Raw genomic sequence first — 13,433 nt, forward strand, 5'->3', positions numbered from 1 at the left:
TCCCCTGGACTTCTGGTGTTTTGTCAGTTACAGACAGCTGCATACACCACCAGCGCCAATAGATCCTTCATGTTCTTACAACCATCCTGTATTTACAATTAAACTTTTCCACTGCACATGCATCGAGGCTGCCAACACAAAACCTTCATGTTCTATAAACTGTACTTCACCAGCATGTCAGCAGCTTAAAATTCCTCTCTGTAGCCAACTATATACTGTCCACACTTTTGTCCAAAGACAAAATTCAGTGATACTGATTCTTTACTCAGATGCCCTTGCTGTCCTCTTGCGCAGTACTGAACCAAGTGTAACATTCTTGTTTCTTCTTCCAGTCCTTGTATAGCTCTGAACCTGCCTGTCTTTTGCTTGTTTTCTACCACGCACTTCTTCCTGCCTCAGCAGGGCTAGGCTACGTTTCCATGTTTCTGCACAGAACTGTGTGTGCTTTTGCTCTAAAGCACACATGAGCATCAAGTCTGAGCTGTCTGGTGGGCATCAAAATGACCAGTGATATGCCATTTAATTGATCTGCACTTGTGTAGCAAGTCTGACATGTCCAGAATAACCCAGATTTACTGTGCATGCACACACTATTTGCATGCTGCAGACAGAAGGGCTGAAGCTTTCCAGAAAGGTCAAGTTGACAGCATATGTGCAATGACATTGATCTGCCCTTGTGTACGACACCCATGTTTGGGATTTTCTAATATCTGGAAGCCTAGAAAAATAGATTAAAATTATGAAATTTCCCCCAGATAAAATTGTAGGTAGAAAAATTATATGCCCCTATGCCAGGTGTCTGTCTTTCTCACTCCCTCATTGTCGCACTTTCCTCTATGCCAGGTGTCACGTCTGCATGAGTAAGTATGACAGAACCTTAGATACTGCTATCTGCAGATAACCTCTTTCTTACCAACTGCAGATGACTCTGCTTTGCCACTCCCAGCAGTGTTTTTGAGGTATTCTAATTTGATCATGGTCTCTCATGATTATGAGCATTTTGAGCTCCCATTTGAAAACCATTGGACATTGCTCTTAAAGTCAGTAGTAAGCTTATTCAGAATACAAATCTTTATTCTGTTTCTATATTCCTAAATGATGGATCATTATATATGCCACATGTCCTCTCATCTGAGTGCTAGTTCCTGGGCAACAGAGGTGAGTTTGCTAACAGGCTTCCCCACTGGCATGATGCCCAGTGCTAAGTGATCTCACCTGAAGTTCTATTTCAGTTTGTTTCTTGACATCTTGCAGCTGTTTCTCAAGTGACTTTATCTCCCTCTTTCCTTCCTCCTTCCTGAAGAAAAATGGGAAAATACAATCATTTGAATATATCAAAAAAGACAAGAGCTGTTTACGTAGAAGGGGAACTTCCTGTCTCCTGATAAAATTGCGGCACCTAGCTGAACACTGCCCCACTTATCCTGCTCGCTCAATGAGTTTCTAACAGCTGAAATAAAAGAAGGACCCACAAAAGCTTGACCTGCTTCTTCAGACCAGCAGAAGACAAGCTGCTTCCCGTGACAGAGTAGTAAAAAAGGCATTCATCTATTCACTCTAGCCTCAGGGAGGCAGCACATCTGCAAGTCAGAAACAGAGATTTCTTACCAAAGCTAGTGACTTGGCAAGTAAATCCTGAAAGAAGAGGTGCACAGACTGAGCAAGGAGGATGGGAATGAAATGGAGAATGAGCCAAAAACCAGGGGATGCTCTTGGAGAGAACGCCTGGAGTGGACTTGAGGATGATGTGATTCCTATAGCCGAGAGGGAAGATGCCTATCATTGAGTCACAGTTTCTGCATTTCAGGCAAAAATCTCCCTGATTCTGTGCAGAAGCATGCCTAATCAACAGACAGTGCCAAATTGTGTAAGTTTCATTATATGTATGGAGAATGGTTTTTTCATATCAGACTTTAAATCTTTCAAAAAACACTGCCTCAGGTTCTGAGATCCATGGAGGGATATCAGTGAAGGCCAAAAGGTAGAGAGGTGTTTACCTGTCTAAAACAAAGCAGATGCAGTAATGTTCTAGGTCTTATTAACTTATTTCACTTGGAGTGCTTTTCTAAGTTTTTATGCTTATGATTTGATTTAAAGCCAGTAAATACTAGAGTTGGTACCTGAAACTTCGTACCTTACCCCAAACTTACAATCAAATATGCATTTCATTTTCAGAGTCCTTAGCTGGGTGACAGTGATGAACAAAAGCTCCTGATAAGGAGTTCCAGTCTTACTTCAGACTGCTTTCAGACTAGTATATTGACACAAAACTAGACAAGTATATATTATATTGAAAGACAGATCAAGTTCATTCCATGAAAAGAATGTATAGTAGAACAGACAACATAGTGGCTAGATATGATTGACAGAATGGAATAAAAAGGATTATGTCCTTTCCAAGTTGTCTGCTCCTTTCCACCTTCCAGTGCTGGATAGTTATTCCACAAGCAATTGCTGCTTTCATTTTTGCTTTCTGTCCCTTCCATGGATAAACAATAAATCCTGTGGTTTTAGCCAGTGGAAGAGTTGGGTTTCGTGCTTGAAATCACACATTTCACTGGGAGCTGGGGACTTGCCCCAGAGGCAGACCCCTGAGCCACCACCGGAGCTGTTCCAGTAGGTTGGACTCATGACAAATCATGACTTACAGCAGCTTTGCTGTCTACCTTAAATGATGGGTGTGAGCTGCTACACAGAACAAAGTAGCTTTAAATTGGTCAAATGCTTCTCTGATGGCTGCTATTCTCTCTGACTGGCTTGGGATTAAACCAGAGCTTCCTATGCTAAAAAAACTCCAAACCTCTAGTGCACAGAAGTTTGAGCTAAGGAATCACCAGTTTGAGTTGAGATGATAACAAATCCATACCCTTTAAGATTTGGGATAGAAGAGGACCTATAGTGCAGTGGCTGGTGGATTAGCCTTAAATAAGACGACTACCTCTGTCACCATCTGTGCTAGCCCCTTGCTGCTACTGGAAAAAGGGAGCATATTAATGTATGGGTCAGAGCAGGTTCTCCTGAGCATCACATAACCTAAAGACCATATGTTCTTGGCCCTGGTTTGAGCAGCTTCTCTGTTGCTCTGGCTTTCACTGGGGACAAGAGTTAAAGATCAGGGAGCTCCTACATCACATTATGCTTTAATTGATACGGGGCAGCATTTGCATTAATGCAGACACTGGTGTCCACTGTGGTCAAAGCTCAGGCAGTTCCTAGCTCAGATCAGTATCAGAACCATCAGTTATTTCTTTCTGAAGGGGAAAGAAGTGCAGTTTGTAAAGCAGACAGAATAATTCGAGTTTAAAAAGCAGAATCCTTTCTATATTTTGGGGTTTTTTTTTCTTTTTAGCATATACTGAGTGGGAATGGGCTTTGGCTTTCAGCAGTTAAACAGGGAAGTACTGAACACAACACTGACCTGATAAGGATGTCATGAAACTTGCTCTTTTTTGCCTTCTCTCTCTCATTAGCTTCTGTTAGGCTATTAAATGTTCCCAATTTCTGCATCTTTTTCATAGTGACTGTAATTACATCACTTGCATAGTGCCTGCCAGGAAGAAAAGGAACAAACCAGTAATTTATAGGTGCTGGTACTACAGTGTCTGGCACCTTTATCCATTATTGTTTACAGCTAAAAAGGTAAGGAAATATAAGATCCCATTTCTGTTCTTATGTCCTATCAAACCCAGGAATGCTTCTCCCATGGTATTTGCTTGTTGGACATCTGGAGAACTCTGTATTAGGAGTTGGTTGAAGTTTATAATTTAAAAATGCTGCCCTGAATGCAAAGAGGCACGAACATATCCATGCTGTGTCAGACTGTGCTGCCATTAGGAAGAAGGCTGCTGGCCTGCAGTAGTGATGACAGATAGGTGGATCTTGGAAAATGAGACCTGTGGATGCAGACAAGTGTGTCTATGAAGGGATATCTGGGTGCCATCAGCTCTAAGCTGATCTTAAAAAATACATGGGCTTGCCCTGTTTGTTGAATTTCATGGTCCATCTGGTATTTGTATTTTAGCTGCATTTTCTTCATTTCTGTTAGGATCTTCTTTAAGCCCTTTGTTGAAATGACACTAAAGGATAGAAGCCAGGATGCAGAAAAATGCATACTGAATGCTCAACTCCCCAGTCTGTCTTTTAAACAAAAGGCTGCTGGTATTTCTGCAAATCAAGGTACTGGATTAGGTGCAGGAATAAAATTCATTTTTAAAAAGAAAGAAACTCTTTGGTCTTTATATACATTATCTGTTCTATAAAGGAGAATGGCTGTAGCTGCCATAGAGGCTCTGTGTGCCCTGCAGAGTAACTGAGTTCACGAGACAATGCTCAGATCCCGTTTTGCCTGTGCATATCTGCTAGGGGAATCTGACTCCAGATACCAGAACATCAGCACTGGCTAGTCCCTGGCATGAATTCCACCCCAGCAACAATTATCAGCTGGGTAATGTTTTGCAACTCCATTCAGAATAAATTGATTGTCATTACTTGTCATCCAGAGGCAAGCAAAGACCAGAACTAAATGGCCTATGTAGTTAGACCCCACTGCTCTCTTTAGAGGTACTCCTTCCAGACCAAGACTGAGGTACACTAGCAGTGGGTGGGAAGCTTGTATTTTTGCTTTCAAGAAATAGACTGAGAACTTTACAGCTCTGAGCATCCCCCACAATCATAATATTTGTGCTTCACTCACCTGTCAGCCTGAATTTTTCTGAGATTCTCTACAGACAGAGCACTGTGTTTCATGGCCCTGTTGGAAAGATGATGGGTACTTTTTAGATCTTCAGTTTTCCCCAGCCGCTGCTTGTGTTCAGTGCTTTTCAGAGACATGGAGGTAACTGTTTCCCCACTCCCTTGCCTTGCTGACATAAGCTCTTCGTAGTTAATGTCCAGCTCCTTCTGGATCTCTATGATTTCTTTCATTTCCTGGACACCAGTCTACAAGGGAATAAGAGAGATCTGCTTGCACATTGCGCAGTAGAAATAAACCTTCTGCAACATTAATAATAAACTAGAAAGAAGCTATACTAAGGGCAGTATTTGTTACATTCTGCAAAGAGTTGAAGAGCAGAAACATTTGTCTTAGTTAGCTTTGAGCACACAACGTAGGCTTACTGAAGTTTATGGGATCAAAAGTCCTAAAGTGACAGGACTAGAAAGGCCTAGAAAGGCCTCCAAAGGTGAATTCATCTGCCGCAAGAGATGATGGTTCAGACTGTGTCATTCCTGACATGGTCTTAATGACCTCCAGCAATGGAGACTACGCACCTTCCTGCCAGTGCCAGCACGTCACAACAATCTTTACCATAAGAAAGTTTTTTCTCCCCAGCTGCAGTTGTGCCTCTGGCTTCTTGTCCTAGTCTCCGTAGGCATAGAGAACAAATCATTCCATCCTCCTTTGCAGCAGCTTTTATGTACTGGAAGACTGTTAGCCTGTTTCCCCTCTGCCTTCTCTCCATCTTAGCCATTTCCCACTGCCTGTCACCACGACCTTTCCCTCCAATCTTATTGTTATAACAAGAGCTGAGATGTGTGGAAATAAAAGTGATAGACATCAGCTATCTGCTTAGCTGTTTTTTTGAGAATGTGACAGCAGAGGAAGTATAACATGAATTCAAAGAAGAAATTCAAAATACTGGCAGCTCTATTTTACATGGAAAGGTATCCCGTGGCCATGTACAATTTTATTAAAAAAGAAAAGGCCCCAGAAAAGCAAAAGCACACTGTAAAATCAGCTGAGGCCTTGCTTCTAGGAATTTCTCTGCTTTATGTGCTATGGGTAAGAATGCAGGTGTATACACTGGGACATTAAAAAAAAAATTTCTTGCCCACCTACCAGCATCTCTGGCTGAACGCTTAATAGCAGTACTGCTGAAGCCAGCTAATGCAGTCACTGCTAGCCCCATCCTAGTCCACACCTGCCTACTCCCCACCCTGGCTGCTTGGGGAAATGGATTAGAGAACTCACTGACTGAAACATTTTCTAGCAAAAAGGAAAAAAAAAAGTTTATTTTTAGCAGCACCAGTTCCCAGTCCAGATCCCTCCACAACCACACACACGTTTGTGCCAACACAGCACAGAGGGCAAAGTAAAAAACAAGCATTCAGGGCAGCAACTGTGTATGCCAGTAGTACTTCCAAGAAGTTACTTGTCAAGCAAGGCTCCATTAGTGGTCTGCGACACTTCCGTAGTCCGTGAGGGCAGTGCGCAGGGCACTGCAAGGGGCTGCTTCGTTCTGAGTATCTTGGACATTTCCGGATGGGATGAATCAGCCTCTGGCAGTGCCTGACTCACCACTGACTACAGAAGGAGTCTAGGCAATTGCATGCTTAATTTTTGGACAGTTAAATTTACATTAAATGAATCGCATGCAAAGTATACACAGACCAATGAAAATTACATAGTTAATTAGAAAAAAAGGGTTTAAATAGTTTGCTGGTGATGGCTGTACTTCAGAAAGAACTAATTTTGGCAAACAAACTGCTTTAATATCATGTAGATTTTATGGATGTTCTGATAGATGTTTTTTAATGTCTGGGAAAGTTCAAGACAGGGTATAACTGGATTGTCTATAAACAGTAGGGACTGACACACTAATAATTACCAAATAACTATGTAAGAGCAAGGAGTTTGTAAACTGCATCTGTTACACACTGCATGTGTAGTCTCCTAGCTGTTTATCTTTTGCTAGTCTTTTGCCCAAAATTCAGCAAATAGGAAGGCTGCCTTCCTCTGGGGGATGCACTGCATGAAGCAATGTACAAGAGTCCCTGATTTGGAAAATCAGTGAGGTGCTGGCCAACACTGTGATTAATCCTCTCAAAAATGTCAGCAACTGAAATTTAGATGCCAGTCTTTGAAAATGTCATTGATTTGTTTGACTGACAGAGCTCCAGGGTGCTTTGCAAATACAGGTCTTCTACAAATACAATAACAACAGCCAAATGTAAACTGAGAAATGGGGAGGAGTAGAAAATTACAGAGCACCAAAGTTAGCAAGTGACTTCCCTAAGCCATTTTCTTGATTCTAAATTGTTTCCTTCTCAATTTGTTTTGGCATCTTTAAGAACACAGGTAGGATTTATTGTCTGTGAGAAAATTGTGTTTTAAGAGGTGACTTGGTAAAAATGAGCATCTGTGATTGAAGAGAAAAGCTAAGGTGTTTTCTCTGTAATTTAAGTGTACCTTTAGTAGGTCTGCCAACCTGAGTCTGTGTGTCTGAAGAAGAACAACTCATACAGTCCTAGAGATATGCTCTTTCTCTGTGATTTTGCTGCTGGCACAAAGAAGATTTCCCACCTTCTTCCACCCAGCTCTATGAGGGAGAAATAGGTGAGAATCCTCTGGAAATAGGTGAGACTGTCTAAAGGACTCTTTTAAGGGGAGGAGTGCCCTCTATTGCACAGTCTAAGCATCGTTCACGCCCTGAAATTTAGTCTAACACCAGCTTCGGCTGCTTTGCAATGGATTTTTTGAGAAGAAGGTAGTATTGAAAGGAAACACATAGAAAACAACATACTGACTTACCTTCCTCTTGCGTTCTTAAGTGGTACATTAGACAGAGTGAACAGCATTAGACCTGAAAACTCGGATCCCGGTTTTTATTTCCATCCTGGTCACACCCTTTTTTCTTTTTTGAGATCCTCTTAAAAAAGAGTTTCAAACCTGCTTAAGCTGGAAACAGCCTGCTATGTCACTTAAAATATATGACAACAGAACTTAGAACCATTTACCCCTCAGGATGGTCCCATCCTGTTCCCTATGTCTATCAGCTACAAGAAATATCACAACACTTTCCTCCACAGCAACAAACCTCTGCCTGAGCATTAGGGCTTCTTCTCTGTTCTTTTTATCTCTGCCCAAACCCTCTTAGTTATGATGCCTGTTAGAAATCAACTAATTAATGATGGTCATTGAGAATGGGTAGTTACTAATATATTTTGACGTGGAATCTTTCTTAATTCATTGTCTGTGGGCACTAAAGGAACTTTAGCATGGACTTAGAGAGGAACCTTAGAGAATTACCCTGGGTTTGAGTACTTTCAAATATCCTATTTGTTTGTATTTTTAAAATAGCTGTGTATCTACATAAGAACATAGATATGTTTTGCTTCCTTTTCCCTAATCCTTTGCTTGTCATCTAACCACTGAGATTTTAAAATTATAAGCCCTCATATTGGGTCATTATAAGGAACCTCATATTGGGTCAGTAGGGTCCTTTGCACAAAGTCTTGACAAAGGCTTCTCAGTGATGCTGCAGTACAAATATTAAAATTGGTCATCCACTTTTATTGTGTTTCTTCACCCAAGGGTCATGGAGCACTTAGCAGAAAAAATACCGGAGTTGATTTTTACAGAATGCTGGTAGAAGACATAAAACCAAGACAAGAAAAAAAATGAGACAGAGGCACATACATGGCTGAGATCTGTCTTGCCCTCAAATGAAACCGGCATGATATATCCAAGAATTGAGAGCTGATCGACACAATTCTCCAGCACAGCAGTAAACAGCAGAGCTTCCAGATGAGTGAATTTTTCCATTTCTTTAGTCTCTGTGTTCTTGCTAAGAGGAACAAAGACAAAAGATACCAATGAGAAAGACGCTATGGTGTTAGTAACGTTAGTAACAGTAATTTAAACTAAAGGTAGACCTGAAATAGCCTTATTTGCAGCCTTTCATATATTTCCCTAGCTTTGTTTATAGCCTTTCATACACTGTTTATAAGAGGAGCCATGCTGTGCTAATGGCTGCATGCAGGGACAGTGGGAATGTTTAGCTTTCACAAAACAAAGTACGTCCGGGTCCCTCCTACAGTAGATCTGGGTAGATAGGCTGAGAAGGGAATGGATACAGAAGGCACAAACGGGGTGAGGTGGCCTCACCATTCAGTTCAAGGGGGAGCAGTGTTTCGTGATGGACTTTGTTCTTTGGGAAACAACGGAATGAAGGTGACTTTTTAAAAGGCAAAAAAATAAATCCACGTCTTATAAAATCTCAGATGGTGAGCCTTCGTGCTCTAACCATTCCTCATTATTACTGTGTAGCCTTAACATTTTTATGATCCCAATTCCCTCAGCAATTAAGATGTTGAAAGTCAAACAAGAACTGATATCTGGACTAAGTAAACTATCTTTAACATTCTGTGTTGTTTTATTTTAAATTGCATTTCAAATGTGAAACTGCTCTGATGTACACTTAAGCATCCCTTCGCCTTGCTTACAGATGGAATATTGTGAAGGCACATCTAGGGAATGGTGGAAATTCACTATTAATCCAAATGAAATTGGTCCATTTAGAAAAATGCATAAGAAAATACCTGCGTAACAATGGAGAAATTCTCTGAGATTTGTAATGTTTTGGTAAGCCATTAGACAATCCCTCCAAACCCTATACTCACAGAACAGATAGTTCTTGTATAACACCTAGCACAACTGGAGTCTGAGATGACTGAGATCCTGAATGTCATGGCAATAGAAGCATCAACATCCACTAACAAAATCTTCATTTGGCTGCTATACCTACAACTGGATTTGTGCCATCTGTAAAACCCTTGAATAAACATATTCTAGGTCTGCAGAATATTACAGTCCAATCTGTAAGCATGCCAAGGAAATACATCCCACAATGCCTGTTAGCATGATTAACAGGGTAAGACATGGCCACGTTCTATGAAAATTAAAGAGGATTAGATGCAGTTATGCTCTAGATCACTGCAAATCAGTGATTTTTCATAAGCAACTTTACAAGTGTTTAAAAAATTGCATACTTACTATAACCTCTCTGAAACTGTTACCATTTGTCCTCATCCTTTTTTGTTGTTTTTGTTGAAGAAAATATAGTAATTTACAGTTTTAATAGTAGGTGTATATTAGAATCATAATAGATAAACAAAAATAACTTAGATTTTACATATTTGTTTCTTGATGTCCCTGTCTCTTGCAGTAAGTTGTTTAATGCAACATGTATTGAAATGTACTGTCCTTTGTAACAGGACACAGCTCTCCTTGTGTATAAGACTACAACTAGAAAGCCTGGTGTGCGAGCGGCAGTCTTTTTTATGACAGCTACATGTATAGTCAATGAGACTGGAACATTGCTCCTTTCAGCCTAGACCCTTTTCTTCGATTAACTGAATAGTATCTCAGAATGCAAGACTACCAGGTGCACAATCTTACATTAAGGATTTTCACAAGAATTTCTGCTATGAGGTTGGGAGCACAGGGTGGAAGAGAGGGTTCAGCGGTGGCATGACTCCAATGTTATTAACTATGAATAATGCAAAGTGCTGTGATGTAGAGGACCGGTATTTTTAGCAGATATAAAGAAGTATTAGTGCTGCGGCATAAGGCATCAGTAAACCTCAGATAAGGTATGGTGCATACGACTAGGTTTCTAGTCGTTTGTGTTAAAAAACATGCACAGGTACAGAAGACGACTAGTGGGGTGATCATGGGAACAGAAATTCTGTTTTACAAGAGGTTAAAAGAGTTGAGGGCTGTGATTACTCTCTGTAAATACATATGAAGCGTAGATACCAGGGAGACACAGACCTATTTAAGTTAAAGGATAATACTGGTCCAGGGTCAAATGTAATTTCCCCTAAGCCAGGCAATTATGATAAGGTTTCTAACTTCTGGAAGGATGAAGATATGGAACAGCCTTTCAGACAAGATAATGGCAGAGGCACCCTAAATTATTTCAAGAAGCTTGCTTAAATCATGGCAGGAAAAGATAACAGCGAAGGAGTGATTCTGAATATTATCAATATGTTTACTATCATTCTTCTACTATTTATACTGATCTAATTAATCCCACTGTTCAGGGCTTTTGATGGTCACTTATGACTAAGAAGGAACTGATTTCATCCCTTTACTTCTGAGACTTTTTCTCTCCTTTCTTTTAATTATAAACAAAAAAGCTACAGCTTGAGATAGGAATCTGATAATATCATTAACAAATAAATAACTAATAATCTGTATAATAAAATAAAAGCATCACTTTTCCTTTCTTTTCAAACTTGGAATCAGTGACAGAAGTGGAGATGCACAAATTAAGTATTTTTACATAGAGAAAGTCAGACAACGTCTCTTTCCAGTCAACAGGCACTAATAAAATACTTTTTAAATGTTTTACTCATTTTTATCTTTTTAAGAAATCTATGATCCATATTTTGAGTCTAAGCAACATGAGAATAATCTATTACATGTGGAGTCCTAATGCTAAAAATATGGTGAAAAAAGATTTGTTGTGGGAGAGCTGTGACAGATGATTACGACAGCATTCTTGAAAGAAGAAATAACACTTGCAGCTCTTACAGGAGAAAGTGACTTACTTGGAAACAAAGGAGGATGCAATAGCTTTTCCTCTATCCCATCAGCAGCTTCTGTCCAAGAGAGCATTAACTCAAGACATTAATGCATGTTAAGAAAGCTCACAGCTGGAATGTTTCTCTAAAGGCTGCTGGTTTGCTCCTCCTATGTATCTCCTCTTATAACCATATACTCACTCAGCAGATACATGTGCCAAGCCAGTACGCTCTGGGCTTATGTTGACTTGGAAGTGAGAAGGAAACCGCTGTCTGGGGCATTAAAAAACACTACAAATAGCGAGCTGCTCTCCCTGATTTTAGCATTAACACAGTGCCCACAGACCATCCCGATTCAGCCATTGGAATAGACCTTAATCTCTGCACTTTGCTCAACTCCTTCATTAAAGTCTATTAGTAAAAAAAAAGAGGTATGTGAAGGATTCAGCTTTCCCCAAGAGTTTAGGTTGACATTCTTTCCCTGCTGATTTAAAGGGAAAGAAAAACATATCGAGAAATAATTTTTAAAACAACTGTATAAAAGGTCTGGCCTCCTGTTCCTTTGGGGATTGCAACTCCCTTTGCTGTGTGAGAGTCCTGGATGCACATTTCTCCCATCCTGCTGCCTGATAAACTAAAATGGCTTCAAAGGCAGCATTTTTGTAGAATTCCTTTTAGTCAATTAAGGAGATACCAGTGAATTCCAGTGAGAAAATTTGAAGATTAAAATGTCACATCTCCCTTAGCTCTGTTTTGCAAATGATTGGCAAAGAGATTCTGAATATCCACAGTGGCAGCAGCTGGGCCATAAATCAGAAATACCTTTGTTTTTACCAAAAAAATGTCTCTTAGGCAAGCAAAATAGTTGTGGCCTTACAAAACTCTGCCTACCACTGCAAATGTTAGAACATAAGTTGCTCGTTTGAAAAAAAAAAAAAAGAAAAAAAAAATACGTAAAAGAAAAGAAACCTTGAGAAGCTGAGGTAATACTGGTTTTGGCTTAGAGGTGCAATTTAGGTTTCATCCTGACTGTACAGAAAGACTTTCTGCTCCTGTTCTCTGAGGCTCTACTGATGAGAACCCAGGACATTCGAGTGCAGGAATGAAAGATGTGGTGCTAGTTTTAGCTGTATGTCCCATATGGGACTAAATCTATATGGGACAGGAAAAGATAAGATTTACGGAGCATTTATTGGCTGTGGCATCTCTACTGCTGGGAAACAGAGTGTTTTGACAGATAGTTTATTCTCCTCAGAGCAGGGATTGTGTCCTTTCTCTGAGCAGAGGTTCCTAGCACACATTTGATACTGTTAACTGGGTAGATTACTGAGCGTTGGCTTTGCTTTCTACCTCTTCCTTAAAGTAGAAGCCAACAGAATAATTTGGAGAATTCATAATATCCCATCCCTTCCCTGCTCCTACTTCCTAACAATTTCATCTCTCTAAGAAAAAACTCTGCTTATACATGCTTACAAGGCATTGAGTGCTTCTACGCTGGCCCAGCAAAGTACAGATAGACTTAATTCTCCTCCTGGATTGGGATCTAATTCCTCAGTCCAGGTTCAAGCTCTCCAAGGCCAGCTGGTGACAAGATGACAGTAGATTTTGCTCCCGAGGTCCATTTTTTCAAAAAAGCACTCTGGGCACACGTTCAAATGCAGCTTAAGACACTTAGGAAGAAAGTTACAGTGAAAGCCCAGACCGCCAGGGCACATTTCGTATTGGAGTAAGTTCCTAAATCACTTAAAGTGCTCTGAAAATGCACCTGAATTTCTGGCGATTTGAAGGAAGTGACAGAAATCAGAAGTGAATGACGCTGACTTGGGAAAATGGGTAAGTACATGCTTCCACCTATTCTTATTTAGGAAAACACAGGAATGTGTGATTTCATTACAGTGATTTGAGTGTAGAAATACATGTTTTCTGTCACGGAGGCGATATCGGGAGTAAAATAAATGTTGAGATGATTCACTAATTCAAGGTGAGAATGGACGAAGACAGGCAGGGCCCGGGGAGCAGCCATCAGAAGAGGGCCCCAGAGCCCTGACCACCCCAGAAGCACCGAGCGCTGCCCTTCACCTCCTCGCTGCCCCCTCGTAGGGCTCCTCGGCTTGTTCCACCGCCTC

General features: G+C 40.5%; 1 protein-coding gene across 1 annotated transcript in view; it reads right to left on the minus strand.

The window, feature by feature from the left end:
- The window catches only part of IQCG (IQ motif containing G), an 18,823-nt gene extending 10,281 nt beyond the window's left edge, over positions 1-8,542 (minus strand). The window contains 4 exon segments of the mRNA XM_009576814.1: positions 1,216-1,297; positions 3,419-3,547; positions 4,694-4,938; positions 8,417-8,542. Of these exon segments, the coding sequence (XP_009575109.1) occupies positions 1,216-1,297; positions 3,419-3,547; positions 4,694-4,938; positions 8,417-8,542 (582 nt within the window).
- Positions 8,543-13,433: the final 4,891 nt, after the last annotated feature.

Source organism: Fulmarus glacialis, unplaced genomic scaffold, assembly GCF_000690835.1.
Source record: "Fulmarus glacialis isolate BGI_N327 unplaced genomic scaffold, ASM69083v1 scaffold38034, whole genome shotgun sequence".
NCBI lineage: Eukaryota > Metazoa > Chordata > Aves > Procellariiformes > Procellariidae > Fulmarus > Fulmarus glacialis.